The sequence below is a fragment of the Aethalodelphis obliquidens genome, unplaced genomic scaffold (assembly GCF_003676395.1).
Source record: "Aethalodelphis obliquidens isolate GAN/ISIS:26980383/991018 unplaced genomic scaffold, ASM367639v1 scaffold61, whole genome shotgun sequence".
Classification (NCBI taxonomy): domain Eukaryota; kingdom Metazoa; phylum Chordata; class Mammalia; order Artiodactyla; family Delphinidae; genus Aethalodelphis; species Aethalodelphis obliquidens.
The window spans coordinates 5290215-5305375 of record NW_020838005.1 but is presented as its reverse complement, the minus strand read 5'-3'; the positions used below and the strand labels follow the sequence as shown (position 1 = coordinate 5305375).

Here is a 15161-nt window from a genome sequence, read left to right as displayed (position 1 = left end):
GGCCACGAAGTCTAAAATGTTTTCCATCTAACCCTTTACAGAAAAAGTTTGTGAACCCCTGATCTGAGACAAAGGGATCATGACATCTTTACCAATCATTTTGTGAATGATCCACAGACTCCTTATAGGAGCTCAAGTCTCTCTACAGATTATTTGGAACAAGGAAAGAAAGTATCCTATCCCCTAAGAATCAGCTGTGATTCACTCAGAGCAGATTTGCAGTCCTTTGCTGAGGAGGAGCTGTACACTCTGTTGGTGAATTCCATGCTCCCTTTGAGGAATTCTGGAAAAGAGCAGAGAAGTGATAGTAGGGACAGCTTCCAACCTGGAGCTCCAGTCTACTCCTCATCTACTGGCTGGAAATCCTAATCAAAAAGATTCCCAAAGAAAGAAATGAAAGAGGCCACTGCCTAATCCAATATTTGAAATTTCTCATACTGATCTAGATACTCCCTAGATTCCTTCCACAATGCTTATTTATATTTGATTCTTTGAAAAGTATCATTCTCATTTAAAAATTATGTATCTGAAAGAAAAAGGCACAAAGAAATACATTTTAATGTCAAACAAAATAACTGTCTACATTATCATATGGCTGTCAAATATCCATCAACAATCAGTAGAGCAAGATAAACTTCAGCAGTATCTATTTCAATTGGCTTATGTAAATAAAACAACCAAATCATTTGGTTTCTGATACAGATGCAAAATTAACCTGAAAAAATTTAAATAAAGCATTGCATTTCAATGTATAGAATGTCCCTCTAGGAAAATGAAAACTGAGTTTAAGAGACTATCTATTAAGGTTAAATAAAAATGTGCTTCTGTGGGGAAAATGATTAAATGGTATTTTCTTGATTACTGATTTAAATTGGAATTTAAATAAATTTATTTAAAATCAATTTCACCTAGAGACTAAGTCACAAAGAGGAGATAACACGCAATATTCCAGTAGGGCATATCCGGTTTGTGAATTATTCACAGCCCTGCAGTATGATATTACCAAGGACTGCAGCAAGACAGAAGGAACCCCAAAAAGTCTGCAAGAGAGCAGCAGTACACTTACCCTCTCTCAGAGACTATATTTTTAGATCCTTGGCAAGTTTCTAAGCACCCACAATGAGTTTTAAAAAAACCAAAAAAACCGCTTTACTCAACTGCTTTACCAGAGAGAAGCTTTTTCAAGTTGAAGAAAAACATAAAACTTAAAAGATAAGAGTGTGCTTGGGCAAGTCATTTAATAAAGCTGGTTGCATCATCTGGTAAAATGAGAACATTAATACCCCCCACCACAAGCCTTTTAAGATTTTTCTCCAAGCAGTGAAATTAAATTTAAACAAAGTTTAATATCAAATGTGTGTGTGTATATAGTATAAAAAATTTTTAAATTCTTCAATGTAAAACTTTTTGAAACTGTAAAAGCACTACATAAACAATGACTATTATTTTATAATACCCTGGAAAGAATCCCAGGAAAAGAATAAACAAACGATCTGCTCTAAGTATGTAAGACTGAAGTAAACATCTGCATTGGGTATTTTAAAGCACCATGAAAAGACTTCTATACAGTCAATTTAGATACAAGTGTTGTGTCATTTGGTTGGTTACACTAGGTATTTTCAAATAGTAACAGCATTTAACTTTCACTGTGTCCAGTTCTCTTATGTATTTCAAAAACTTCCAGTCTACTGGGTTAAATTTGTTCTTTAAACTTTCACATATTCCCCCTCACTCATTCCACCTTCTTTAACGACCTGCCTCTCCTAATGTTGTCCACACTGTACCCTGTGAAGTCACCAATTTCCTGGTGTGAAAACTCCTTCATTGACTCCAAATTTAACTCTTTCATCTATTCCTTATTTCCTCTCTTCATCTAAAATTTGGCATCTTTAAGGAGAATGAATCCACTTTTCCTCCCTTATCTTATAAAATCTCACACTTCTCATGATTTCTACTCCTCCAGCCTTATGGAATAAAAGTGAAGTGTAGGCTGATCTTTCTTTGACTCTACAGTTTATTTCCAAGATAAGCTACCACTCTATTTGTATCTAACCACTTACATGCACTCAGTAATGCCTCTTCGTGAAATTACCCTTTTTAAAGACATCTTAAAATAATAATAATTGCCACCTATTCAGAGAAGTTCTCCCTGATCCTCAGAGCTAAAAAAGATCTTTTCTTCCAATAACTAACTTTACCATTTTGTTTATACTACTCACATGCGAATATATTACATGTTATTCTGTATTATAGTTGCTCCTGATCTGGTCTTATCTCTCCTACTAGCCTACAAAGTCCTTTAGCACAAAGATTGTGTCTTATTCATCATGGGGTTTGCATATAATAGAGCTTAATTTGTTCCATGAATGAACAAATCTGTAGTTGAAGATAAAAGGCTGTAAAATGGAAAACCTGATCTAGATAATTTATAAAACAGCTCTAAATTCTTAATATCAAATATGTTTAAGCTTCCCAAAACAGAATGGAAGAGAGTTATGTATACTAGCTCAAAACGGTAATATTTCCTTTTCTGGAACAAAGGCTATTAAAGACTGAATGTTTAAAAGTGGTACGCTTTAAGATCTTCCATATTCTCTTAGTTGATATACACTACACATTCTGTAGGACCCTTTAAAGTAGACATCTATCTCAAAGACTTCCAGAGATGGAGCAATACCTACCAAGACAGACTATTTCACAGGTGGGAAAATATAATTACACACAAATTCTTTCACATATGAATAAAAACCTTTTCACTTTAATTTCTACTCATGGAGATAAAGCATAATTTAGAATTTTAAAAGATAATGTTAAAACAAAAGCTATTCTATCTGTGTGAACAACATGGTAACTGATTTATTATGTCTTATAGAACATAAATCCCTACCTACACAAGTAAATAAGCTATTACTAGGCATATGGATAACCAACTCAGAAGAAAGTCTCAGGATCCTAGATAACATACTAAACACTCATGAAAATTTAGTACGTGGGTAGTTAGGAATAATATCTTTTATATGACATTGTTTATTAATTCTGATTAAGCCTCATTTCAATTGTTATTTTATATATACACAATAGGACAGATACACTTTAATAGGTACACACTATTATATTAGCAGATGTACATATACACCTATATATAAACATATATATTAACAGATGCTTTTAAAAAATATTAACATGGAAAATCGGGCTTTATTCTAGCTCCTGGCTTTAAAATCCTTCCTAAAATGTTATATTCAACAATTTGCTGAGAATTCATATTCTAGTTTCCCTTTCATTTTTTTTTAACCCTGATCAATCCAAAAATGGAAAAAGTAGCATTTACTCTCTTTCTGATTCTTAACAAGCTAATCAGGTATACAGTTACAAATTAATCAAGTTTTACAAAAAAAAAAAAAAAAGCCTCCTTTGTATACCTTGAAATTATTAGGAGTTAAGTTCGTGGACCCAGTGGATTATGAAATTTGAAAGCTCTATCTTACGGCTGAGTGCTCTGGAGGTTGGGGAATGTAAGCATACAAGAGGTGAATTACATATGACACATGTAGAAAAGGAGGCAGGAAAGCATTCAAGGATCCATTCTCCCCACCTAGAGACCACCAAATCCAACCCACTATATCACCACAGTGTTGAGTGGGCAAAGGGCAGTGTAGCCCTATGTGGGCACAGGGTACTCAGAAAGATTCACTACCAAAACTTTCTCTAACATTCTACCAAATAAAAACTCATTAGGCTAGTAAGTGATTGATTTGACGTGGCAAATATCACGTGGGGGAAGAGTGGGGGATAAGTCCATTATGGCTTTCACACTTTGTCTTAAGTTACATTAACCACCATTCCTAAAATTTTACTGAAATCTACACACATGAAAAATTTATTTACAGAGGCAACAGATACCAGCGACAGACACACTGGTAATAAAGACATGGGTTAGAATTCAGCTCTGCCACTTAATATTTAAGTTTTCTTGGGTCAATTACTTAATTTTTGTGAATCTCAATTTCTCTGCTCTACCTCACACACAGCATGGTTGTAATGATTAAAAGTGAAACCAGTCATGTAATCAACTTCTCCCTCAAACCTAAGGATTGGTACTATTTGCAAACTTGAGAAAAACAAGAGGTGGGCACAAAGTTAGAGTGCAGATGTGGGTGAGGGCACAATGGCAGAGGACCACAGAGCCAGAAGGGTCAACGAGACCACTACATGAGTAGAGGACACCACAGGAGCAGTTCTAAGAAAGAAGCCATAAAGTATCCTACCTATGCAACAAGGTAGGATATATGTAAATTAAATACTGATAACAATTATAACCACATATATATCTAATGATGACACTTGAATGTGTGTAATTGCTGGATTTAACTACAAACCCTAGTCCTGGCTAAATAGGTTTTCTGTTTATTTTGAGGACACAGTTGAACTACAACACTATGATAACCTTAGAGTTAATAGTCAATTTTTTAGATCATTATAGTCAAGTTTTAGACTCTGGACAATCTTCCAGGGACTTTTGTCCCAAATTTCTTGTTAGGCTAACACACATTTGGGAACTAACTATTGTTTTTAAAGCTCATTAAAACTGATTAACGACAGCAACAACAACAAAAATCAGGCTAGCATTCTAACAAATTTTATTGTTGATACCCACTCTACTAGCATAATTAAAAGCTAACCTTCTTACATTTTAACTACTAAAGTAACTTCTATTTGCCCAAATGGTCCTCTCTCTTAATCTTGACAGTGATATAGATGTTAAATTCAAAAGGAACATCTAAACTTTGGCCAGCTGTTTAAGCAAGTGAAAATGAATTAAAAGCCAAGCTGATCTTTTATATTTTTAAGTTTCACAAAGCTTAAATAATAGGGTCCTGTAGCTGCTCTATGAAACTATTCATTACAGGAATTACGTTGAAATCTATTGGATTGGCCAAAAAGTTCATTCGGTTTTAAGTAAAAATAAAAGACATTTTTCATTTCCACCAAAAACTTTATTGAACAACATATTCATTAACCAAACGAACTTTTTGGCTGACACAATAGATACAATAGTCCGTTTAGCCCAGAATTCCCTATATGGCAGTTCCACCCTAAAAATAAATTCAGGACAGTTTGTTCAAAAGATATTTTACCTTTGTGGTACTATAGGATAGATGTTCCATATGGCAGTATTAAGTCACCATTATACTATCTTCAAGTCCTAAAGTCTTACAGAAGAACTACAACTCATAATTATAGGTTATAATTTTATTTCACAAATTACTGCTACGGTCTCTTTCATATATACTGTAACTAATCTACCTGCAGGCTCTCCTCCCTACTACAGTAGCGATAATCTACTGAAAACAATGCTTTTATCAACTCTTTCCTACAGACCTGCAAGAACTCCTTTAATTTCCACCAAGTTAAACATAAATTATGTATATGGAATTCAAATCTTCCCCAAATCTGTACTGCCTCTTAATATACTATTCTTATTACCATATCTAGCCAATCTGCAGTTTTTATAAGACTAATCATGTCTTGCCTTTTCTACCTGTTACCATTCCCTTAACTTTAAATAAAGCTCCTATATTTCAAAACAGAAGCTATCCTTTAAAGCTTAGCTCAAATTCCTCCATTCAATTGACATATTAAGCCCTTAACATGTGCTAAGGACAGTTCTAGATCCTGGAGACACAACAATGGAAAGCACATCAGTGCTGCCCTCAAAATGTCCCAGGTCCAGGGTGAAGCCTCTCCTAATCACCTCTGTTGAAACTCGACTTCTTTTCTCAGTGTTTCAAACTCTAAGTGTTTACACTTATTTTGTAATAGATAACATTAAATTTGTGTGTGCGTGCGTGCGTACGTGCGTGTGTGTGTGTGTATGGCATCTATTGCTAAAATTAGAACTTTAGCTTCTTAGGGGTAGAAACCATGTCTATTTTTCTGCTTAAGAACATTGCTTTTTAAATAGATGCTCAAAATTATTTTGTTGATTGGCATGTTGGAGGGAAAAATTAAGAGTATACATATCATGATAAAGTCATCCTATCAGAACAAGTACTTACAATGGATTTAAGGATTATAATGTGTTTGTTAGAAATGCAGACAATTCAGATGTTAGTGATTAGAGCCATAAAGAGAAGGCTAACCTTTGCTTTGATAACAGAGAGAATGGAAAAGACTTATCAAGCAGCAAAGAGAAAGAACTTAAGTAGAGAAGAAAATTAAATGTTTTTGAATTAAAAACATAAAAATTTTAATTTTTTTCTTTATCACTAAAGGGGGAGGGGACATCACAGTTCTTATAGGTAAAGAGCTGAAATACAGCTTCATTACTCAAAATCAGTCTTAAGAATATAAACATTTGGAGGACTCTGAATAAGAAAGGAACTAACCTCATTAATTCCTCTACTTTATCATCTACATCTAGGTCCTCTTCTGAGGCTTCAAAACTGTATGACCTCTGACCCATGCTGTTTGCATGGTAGCGAGTTGGTGACATCTTTCCATTGGATGTGGATAATCGCTCGTTATTCTCCCTCCCATTCTGATTGGTAGTACAAGGCTGTGGGGAGGTATCATAACTGTTGCTAGGTGATGGGGACATTCCAGAATGCTGGGTCTGTGTGGAAGCTGTAGCTGTAGAGGAAGATGCTGGAACATTGTTGGTAGTATTCCCATATGAACTTCCTCCGTAGCTGGACCTTCTTCCAAACTTGTCGCTATGCTCTTGATCAAGACGGTCCAAAGTTTCCAAGGCATGGAGAATTTCATGTTTAGTCATTCCAGTACGTCGAAGGCGCTGAAGCAGATCTATCTGCTCTATGGTAAATCTGGGTTCATCTGTATAGTGAGACATGGTTTCCAGCAAACTAAAACAAAAAAAATTTTTTTAAAGTTCCTTTATTTACAATATCTACCAAAGAATATATCATTATGTATTGAGAATGCACAGAAGATAAAATATTTCTATATCAACTTCTTTACTGAAAATGATTAAGATCAAGAATATTTAAATGGAAAAGTAAGAGAGGCACACAAAAAAATTTATCAAGCACCATTTCACCCACCACTTTGCAATTTCATGAGTATTTCATCTCTGTAATGTATTCTCTCTTAATAGTTATCCCAAGAAATGGATCTTTCGTCGTTGTGGCCAAACTGAACTATTCATTTTTCTTAGGAAATTGCTTCTCCATTATGCTTCCTTTAACTAACACAAGATACTGTAGCACACCAGAAAATGTCTCAGAGTCAATAACAATATTAAGTTCAAGGGAGCTGTCAAATATCATAAAAATTCTCACTACTTGAATTCCTTTCTTATAAAACCTGACTTTCTTAAGATTTTTTTAAGTGGGAATTTCTTCTATTTTTATTTTTATAGTTCTAGTGCCGAATAGGTTGCATGGCATGCAGCAGGCTCTCAGTAAGTGCCTGCTGATGGAAATAAATGTCAAAGAATTTTCTCATCCTTTCCAGGCAAATTTCTGCTCTGGGCCAGTTCCCCTAAGCTGTTGGAGATCTATTTCTCTATCCCTCTATACTAAAAATTTATTGAACATGCACTCTAGGCAGGCATTGGGCAAGAGTTTCAGGTAATATAATCTCAGTTCCTGATGACAACCCTCTGTAGTTTTTCTTTTAAGTTTTATATTGATTGATTGATTGATTGTTGAGGAAACTAAGGCTCACAATGCTTTTGTAGCTTGCAAACAAGTCTGATTAAGACATAGAAAAGATTTAAACCTTACTGACTCCAAAAGCATGCATCATTCTGCTTTCCAATATATGGCAGGACTTACTGGAATCAAATGATATGGGACACGGGCTTTTGTCCTTTTTTAAATCTCCTAAACCACTTAGATAAAACCTACTGATGGACTAGTGGTTCTAGTAACAGTTTTTTATATTTAAGATCTTTGCTCCATCTAGAATTTATATTTACCTAATGAGTGTGAAAGGATTTGAGCTTTATCTTTTCCCAAATGGATAGCTCATTTGTCCAATATGCTTTACTGAGTAATACATCTCTTCTCCTCTGGTCTGAAATGCCACCTTTATCATATATAAAATTTCCACAAAAATCTGTATCTACCTTTGGAGTCTCTATTCTATTGCAATGACTGCTTTGTCTTCTAAGTCCTTTTAAAAATAGCAGGCGGGACTTCCCTGGTGGCGCAGCAGTTGAGAATCCGCCTCCCAATGCAGGGGATACAGGTTCGATCCCTGGTCCAGGAAGATCCCACATGCCGCGGAGCAAATGAGCCCGTGTGCCACAACTACTGAACCTGTGCTGTAGAGCCCACATGCCACAATTACTGAAGCCCGCGTGCCTAGAGCCCGCGCACCACAACAAAGAGTAGCCCCACTGGCAGCAACTAGAGAGAACCCAACGCAGGCAAAAATAAATAAATAAAATTTTAAAATAAATAAAATTAAAATAAGCAGGCAGAAATCTATAATTTTTATGTGAAACAGTTCTAGTTTTAGAGACAGTCTCATTAAAAATAAAAACAAACATTTTGTGGACCTAAAATAACATGCTGCAGGTCATTTGTGCCCATGGGCCACAGTATCTGCCTTATACCTATAAACATTTTCTTTTGCCCTCTTCCAATATTCATTTGTGACAAGCTATTCATCATAAAAGTCCTCTTTTCATGACAATTACATTCTTTCCTGATTGCCTAGTTTTTTTCCTTCAAGGTTTTATAATGTAAAATTTTAAACACAGAGAAAAGTTGAAATAAATTTACAGTGAATGCCCATACACTAACGACCTAGATTTTACCATTAACATTTTACTTGCTTTACTACATATCCATCCATTCCTTTATGCATCCATCCCTCTATTCATCTCATCTTTTGATGCATTTCAAAATCAGTTACAGACATCTGTACACTTCCCCCTAAATACTTCCACATGTATATCATTAATTAGAGCTCAGTATTTGTTCAGGTATTTTTTCTCTTGAAGTAAAATTTAGATAAAATAAAATATGCAAATCTTACGTTTACCATCTATGAGTTCTGAGAAGTACATCCACCTGTGAAATTCAAACCCCTATGAAGTTACAGAATATTACCATCACCCCAGGAAGTTCCCTCATGCCCCTTCCTGGTCAGTCCCTGTCCTCTTCCCTCAGAGGCAATCACTGCTCAGATTTTTTTCCCATGACAGATTAGTTTTGTCTGTTCCAGAACCTCATCTAAATGGAACTTCTATGTACTCTTTTGTGTAAGGCTTCTTTCAGTATAAAGTTTTTGAGATTCATCTGCAATGTTGTATGTATCAGCAGTTTGTTCCTTTTTATTACTGAATAGTACTTCATTGTAGGAATATACCACAGTTTTGTTTAGCCATTCTATTTCGGACACCTGGACGGCTGCCAATTATTAGCTATTCTAAATCTTTGGCAATTACAACTGTACTCTGCTAATTTTCTTGTTAGCTTCATATACCACCCCCTCCCCCACACCCCCCATAACATACCATCAGCTAGTTGGGAGAGAGAGAAAAAAAAAAACTTTCAACCAGAGTAACTCATTTACTTTTTCTCCTAACTGATGTCAAAAGAACCCTGCTTATTAACACAAATGCTCTATTATTAAAATGCTATGCAGTGTTGGTAATGTTCTGTTCTATGCTAGTTACATTACATAGGTACATTAGCTGTGAACATTCACCAAGTTGTACACTACTGATTTGTACATTTTTCAGTAGGTATATTAGATTCAAAATTTGTTGAAAAAGCTGTGTAAACATTTTCCTAATGGCTTATAAGAGACACTTGACACTTCAGTTTCTATCTTAACCCTCAGCCCTTGGTCCTTTCTATCAAGTGCTTAGTAACACATTAATTCTTAATCCTAGGAAGTTCTTTTTAAAAGTAGCTGCCAAGGGCTTCCCTGGTGGCGCAGTGGTTCGGGGTCCGTCTGCCGATGCGGGGGACGCGGGTTCATGCCCTGGTCCGGGAGGATCCCGCGTACCGCGGAGCGACTGGGCCCGTGAGCCATGGCCGCTGGGCCTGCGCGTCCGGAGCCTGTGCTCCGCGGCAGGAGGGGCCACAGCGGTGAAAGGCCCGCGTACCGCAAAAATATAAAAACTAAAAAAAATTTTTAAAGTAGCTGCCAAATCCCTTTAGTAATCCAAATAATTTACCTCTTAACTTAATGATTTGGTAAATTCAGGTTTCTGTACGTTATTCTTTGCTCTTGAAAATGGAGTTGTCCATTGCTAACTTCATGCTTTGAAGGTCTTCATACTTTCAAAATTCACCATAAACTGACCTTGTTTAGATACGAGATTTCAAGGACTGTTTTATTATACAGACAAAAAAAATCAGTTATGATATTTTCCTATCCCATTTATATCAGAGCAGATAGAATTCTGTATATAATTCTTCAAACGTCTCTCTGTATGGAACAGCACTCTGTATATATTAGCATAAAACTAAAATAAATTACAAGAATTTAACCTGTTAACTGAAAAGTATCCATCCTAAAGCTTATATTACAACTACCAGAACTAAAGATTCCACAGTATCTGAAGCAATGTAATATTATGTTATTTCAGATTCCTTGACTATGGGAAACATTTTTAATCCAAAGTCATAAAAGGATATAACAGAAGGCACCTATTATTTTGTCTGCACGGAATGCCTCATTGTTTCCAATCACATGTTCTTGGGGATGTCACTCAAAATACCCTACCTTCTGGCCAACAGCGTGGGCACACAAGGAAACCAAGCCTTGTTCTCCTCAAAATATTCAGGTTAGAGTAGAAGGAAGATGGACAGTCACTGTAACTGTGCTCAGCTGTGGGAAGATGTTAGTCTGGTATATTCCTCACCATGCAGAAGAAGCTAGTTTGTAGGAAACTAAAGCAGGCATACTAAGAAATGCAGAGCAAAGGGGAAAGTTCTACAGTGTTCATATCCCTTGTTCTAGTCATTCCTAAGCCCCTACCTCATCCCTGCTCTTCTTCCCCACCAGGGGTTGAACCCGTGCCCCCTGCAGTGGAAGCGCAGAGTCTTAACCACTGGACCACCACGGAAGTCCACTCCTGCTCTTCTTGCTATATTGTTATGTAAGAGCATAAACTTCCCTTTATGCTTCACCTTGTTTAAATTAGATGTCTGTGCCTTGCACCAAGAGAGGTCCCTAATACAAAGATATACCTTAAGTAAAAAGATCTACAATTGCTAGAATAAAATGTATGACTCCTATAGAGCAGAATGATAGTGGCATAATGAGCAGGATCAAATCATGCATATGACACTGAAGGTACAATATTTTACTGAGAAAATGCCAAGATTAGAAGCTTTCTTGGATATTGAGAACAATATTCCAGAGGCATTAACATAAACAAGGTACACATTCTGTCATTTTCGAATTTTATTTCTTATAATTCACCTAGTTTAAGCACATAATCATGAAATTATGGCTAAAATGACCTACAAAGGTCATCTAAGTCCATGATACCAGCAATTCTTTTATAACAGAAAAAGATAACATGTAAGAACTGAATTAATTTTCCTATGTAGCAGAAGAACTGTTCACAGGATAAGGAACATCTTTCACTTCAAATTACTAATCTGAATGCAGACTCAGGCCAACAGTAATTGAAAATGATGTGAGAAGAATTTTGACACTGTAATAACACAGACAATGTCTGAAGCATAAAAGAACAATTAAATTCAGGAATTATGCCTCAGTTCATAAACTGACATTCTAAAAGACCATACTACTAGACCATAATAGTAAACGTATTTTACAATAAATTTTACCCCACTTGGATATGTAAACCCTTCTTGGATAAGGCCCGAGGTCCAGAACATACTTTCTTAAACTAAATCCTATAATCATGAAGGTTAAAGCATTCACAAATGATTAATCTTGAAATCATATGTGCAAATATGACACAACTACCTTACCTTGTAAATCATCAACAGATAATAAGACCTTATTGGATAACACAGCATTTTCTTCAGCTTGACTGCTGTCTTTATCTTTTTATCTAGAATGACTAGGCAAAATATGGTCTAGTCATGTATTAGTTTTGTTTGTCATACATGGTATTTATTCCATGATAATTTAACACATTATTGCATCAGTCATAATATTAACCAACTAAAGACGTACTAAGGCCCTTCTTACTATTTATGGCACATTACACACACAATTATTATTACCATCAAAGGAGAGGCAATTTTAAAGTAAGAAAATGACAAGAGTGAGAATAAGTAAGAAATGAAGATTTGCTGGGGATTGAGCTTCACAGTATGGTAAAATGATTCTATAATTCAAACCAATGGCAGAATTGACTAACGCAGAGAAGAGAGACTATGACTACAGATAATAGTATAAAAATGTTCTTTTCATAATAAAAAGATTTTGAGAAAAATAAGATTATATTCAATTTACAATCATACTTTAATAGCTATTTTTAAATTACCACTAATTAAGGTTGAGATTTTTAAATTACAGCCACCTTATACACATTTGGGAAAATAAAATCCTAGTGTTGATAAAAACATGTAAGTTTACAGAGGGAGATATAAATTAGGTGTGCAATCAGAGAACAGGAGACCATTTAGACAAAAATCATTCAACTAACACTTATTGAGTGACCCCTATGTGTCAGACCATGTACAAGGCAGAGAGGATGCAACAAGGAACAAATTAGGCAAAAATTCCTGGCCTCATGATGCTTAATTACATTCTAATGGCTATAGAAAATAGCCATTAACAAATAAATTGTATTTTTTAAAAAAGGGAAACTCAGGCCCAAAGCAAACACAGTGCCTTCCCTTTCCCAAGGACACAGCTACTTAGCAGCAACTCAGGCTACAGTTCACACCACCTGGCCTATTCCAGAGACTTTTAGATATATGATAAAGCCAATGAGAGAAGAAAAAAGTTTAACAAAAAACCTAAATAACAAGGAAAATCTATCTTAATGTCTACTTACTGGATTATAGAACTGTCAACCAAAACAGAAGGAATTTAATTGAAATATTGGTTGACCCGAATTTTAGAAAATGCTTACGCTAAAGGCACTCTGCACTAGACTCTAAAGATGTACTTAATGAGCTAATAGATACTTTATCTACTCTAGAATACTTTTATTCAGAGGCCTATTTAATATGAACTAGTGGTTACAGCTCATGTCCTAGCACAAAAAAAACTCTCTACATAATACCACCATCCAATTTGTATTTTTTGCCAGACTCCAAAGAAAGTCTACCAGCTACATTAGCTAATAGACTTAACTACATTATCATCCCCAGTAGGTAAAGAAAATGGCTAAGGTGTTTAGTAGTTTGCATACAAAAGGCAGCATTAAGGTAGCATTCTTCCAATATTCTGCTTGTCACAAGGTATTTAATACCAGCCATCTGTTTCACAAATTTCTAGGCTATTAAGCAGTTTAAAATTATATGTAATTTTATGTTCAATTGAAAATTAATGTTAGACTTCAAACTTGAAACAGAAATGGTAAAAGAGAAAGTTGATAGATTTGAAAATTCATTCCTTACCACATAACTATGAAAAAATTCTTTCAGCTCTACAAACGCCTGCTGTCATTTGTGGATCATAATCATAATGATTTTTAAACTTTATTAAAACAATTGAGAGGATGAAAATTAAGAGAATTAGATACTTACACCACTGGAAAGGAACTGAGCATACTTTACATGAGGTGAATCAATATCTTTTCTAGAGATGATCAGCGTTATTTATCATTCTGTGGAATAAAGACAGAAAATTCAGAAATAGTTTTTAATCAAGTATTGAACAAAAATTTTAATTATATACTTAAGGATTAACAGTTAACATCGGATACTCATGATTTTAAAATTATTTTGTAATTCTGAAAGGAAACATTGGTTTGAAGGAAAATTTTAAAAATAGAAAAATGCTTTTGATAGCTTTCAAAATCATTCACTTGCAAAAAGTAATGAAAATCATACCCCTGAAGCTTAATCTGTTACCAGACACCACTGAGGGAAACAGATTTAAACATGCAATGGAATATATATATATACACACACTGTAGTGACATTCAAGATAATTTGTTGATAATAACATCAATGCGTTTATGTAGAATCCTATAAACAAAAAACCACACCACAGCATGATTGCAGCTAACAGTCTTAACTGTGGGGTAAATCCTGGGGTCTAGTTCCAAGTCTATTACTTATTTTACTGCTAGCCAAATCTTCAGTGACTGAATTTCTCTAAGTCTCAATCTCTGCATCTATAAAACAGGGATAATAGATAACTACTTCAAAACGCTACAAGAATTTAAAACATTTTTTAAATGGTGGTGATGAAGCACTTCACAAACTATCAAGTAGCAGAGACTATTAATACCAGTTTAAAAAAGACACCAATACCCATGTCGATTCCTGAACAGAGTATAAGTTAATAATGGAGTGAGTCTAGTACTTCTATCTTCTGATTAGCATTCTACTGCTTTATTCAGCATTCAGACACTGTGACCCCTTTCAATTCAGACATAGATCTGAACAAAAAGTGAAATCTACCATTCACAGTTTAGGAGCTAAAGATCATGTATTACTGACTGAACTTATTAGCACTTTCAAACCATAACCTATAGAGGCAGCTATTTCCATGAACTCAAAGTTAATATTATAAATTAGACAAAAGTTAAAAATGTTGATGTCAAAAACTCTCTCATTAAAATACACATTCAGCACTGAATTATATAAAGCAAGACCAAAGTGTCTAACAGTGACTAATGATATATGTGAAATGTACAGGGTAAAGTTAGAAATCTTTCATATTTCATATCCTAAATTGTAGCTTTAATGAAGTTCCTGCTGTAGTTAATTTTATTGCTGACTTAAGAAACACTGGTCCTAAAAGGTAGATATAAAATACAAAGAAAATCTACTGAAAATATTGTTGATTACATTTCCTAGACAAAATAGCAACACCAAGCCACAAAACTGATTACTGGTCAATACACGTTTTTTCCACTCTTGCTCAAATGCAGTTAAAATATACTAAGTATTTACTTGCCCTGACATAGGCACAAGGTCATAATATGAGTAAGATATGGTCCCAGCAGTGTAGAACCTTATTAAACTATGCGGAAGGCTCAAATAAATATCACACACACACACATCCTTCTA

General features: G+C 34.9%; 1 protein-coding gene across 12 annotated transcripts in view; it reads right to left on the bottom strand.

Annotated features, from left to right (window-relative positions):
* HMBOX1 (homeobox containing 1) overlaps positions 1-15161 on the bottom strand; it is a 187409-nt gene that overhangs the window by 90483 nt on the left and 81765 nt on the right. For all 12 annotated transcript variants that reach the window (XR_003428979.1, XM_027088015.1, XM_027088019.1 and 9 more), the window contains exons 2-3: positions 13668-13747; positions 6390-6866 (exon numbers count right to left, since the gene is read on the bottom strand). Coding sequence is in view for 11 of the 12 variants with exons in the window: in XM_027088015.1 (XP_026943816.1) it covers positions 6390-6866; positions 13668-13690 (500 nt within the window). In the remaining variant the exon portion in view is untranslated. The remainder of the gene's footprint in view (positions 1-6389; positions 6867-13667; positions 13748-15161) is intronic.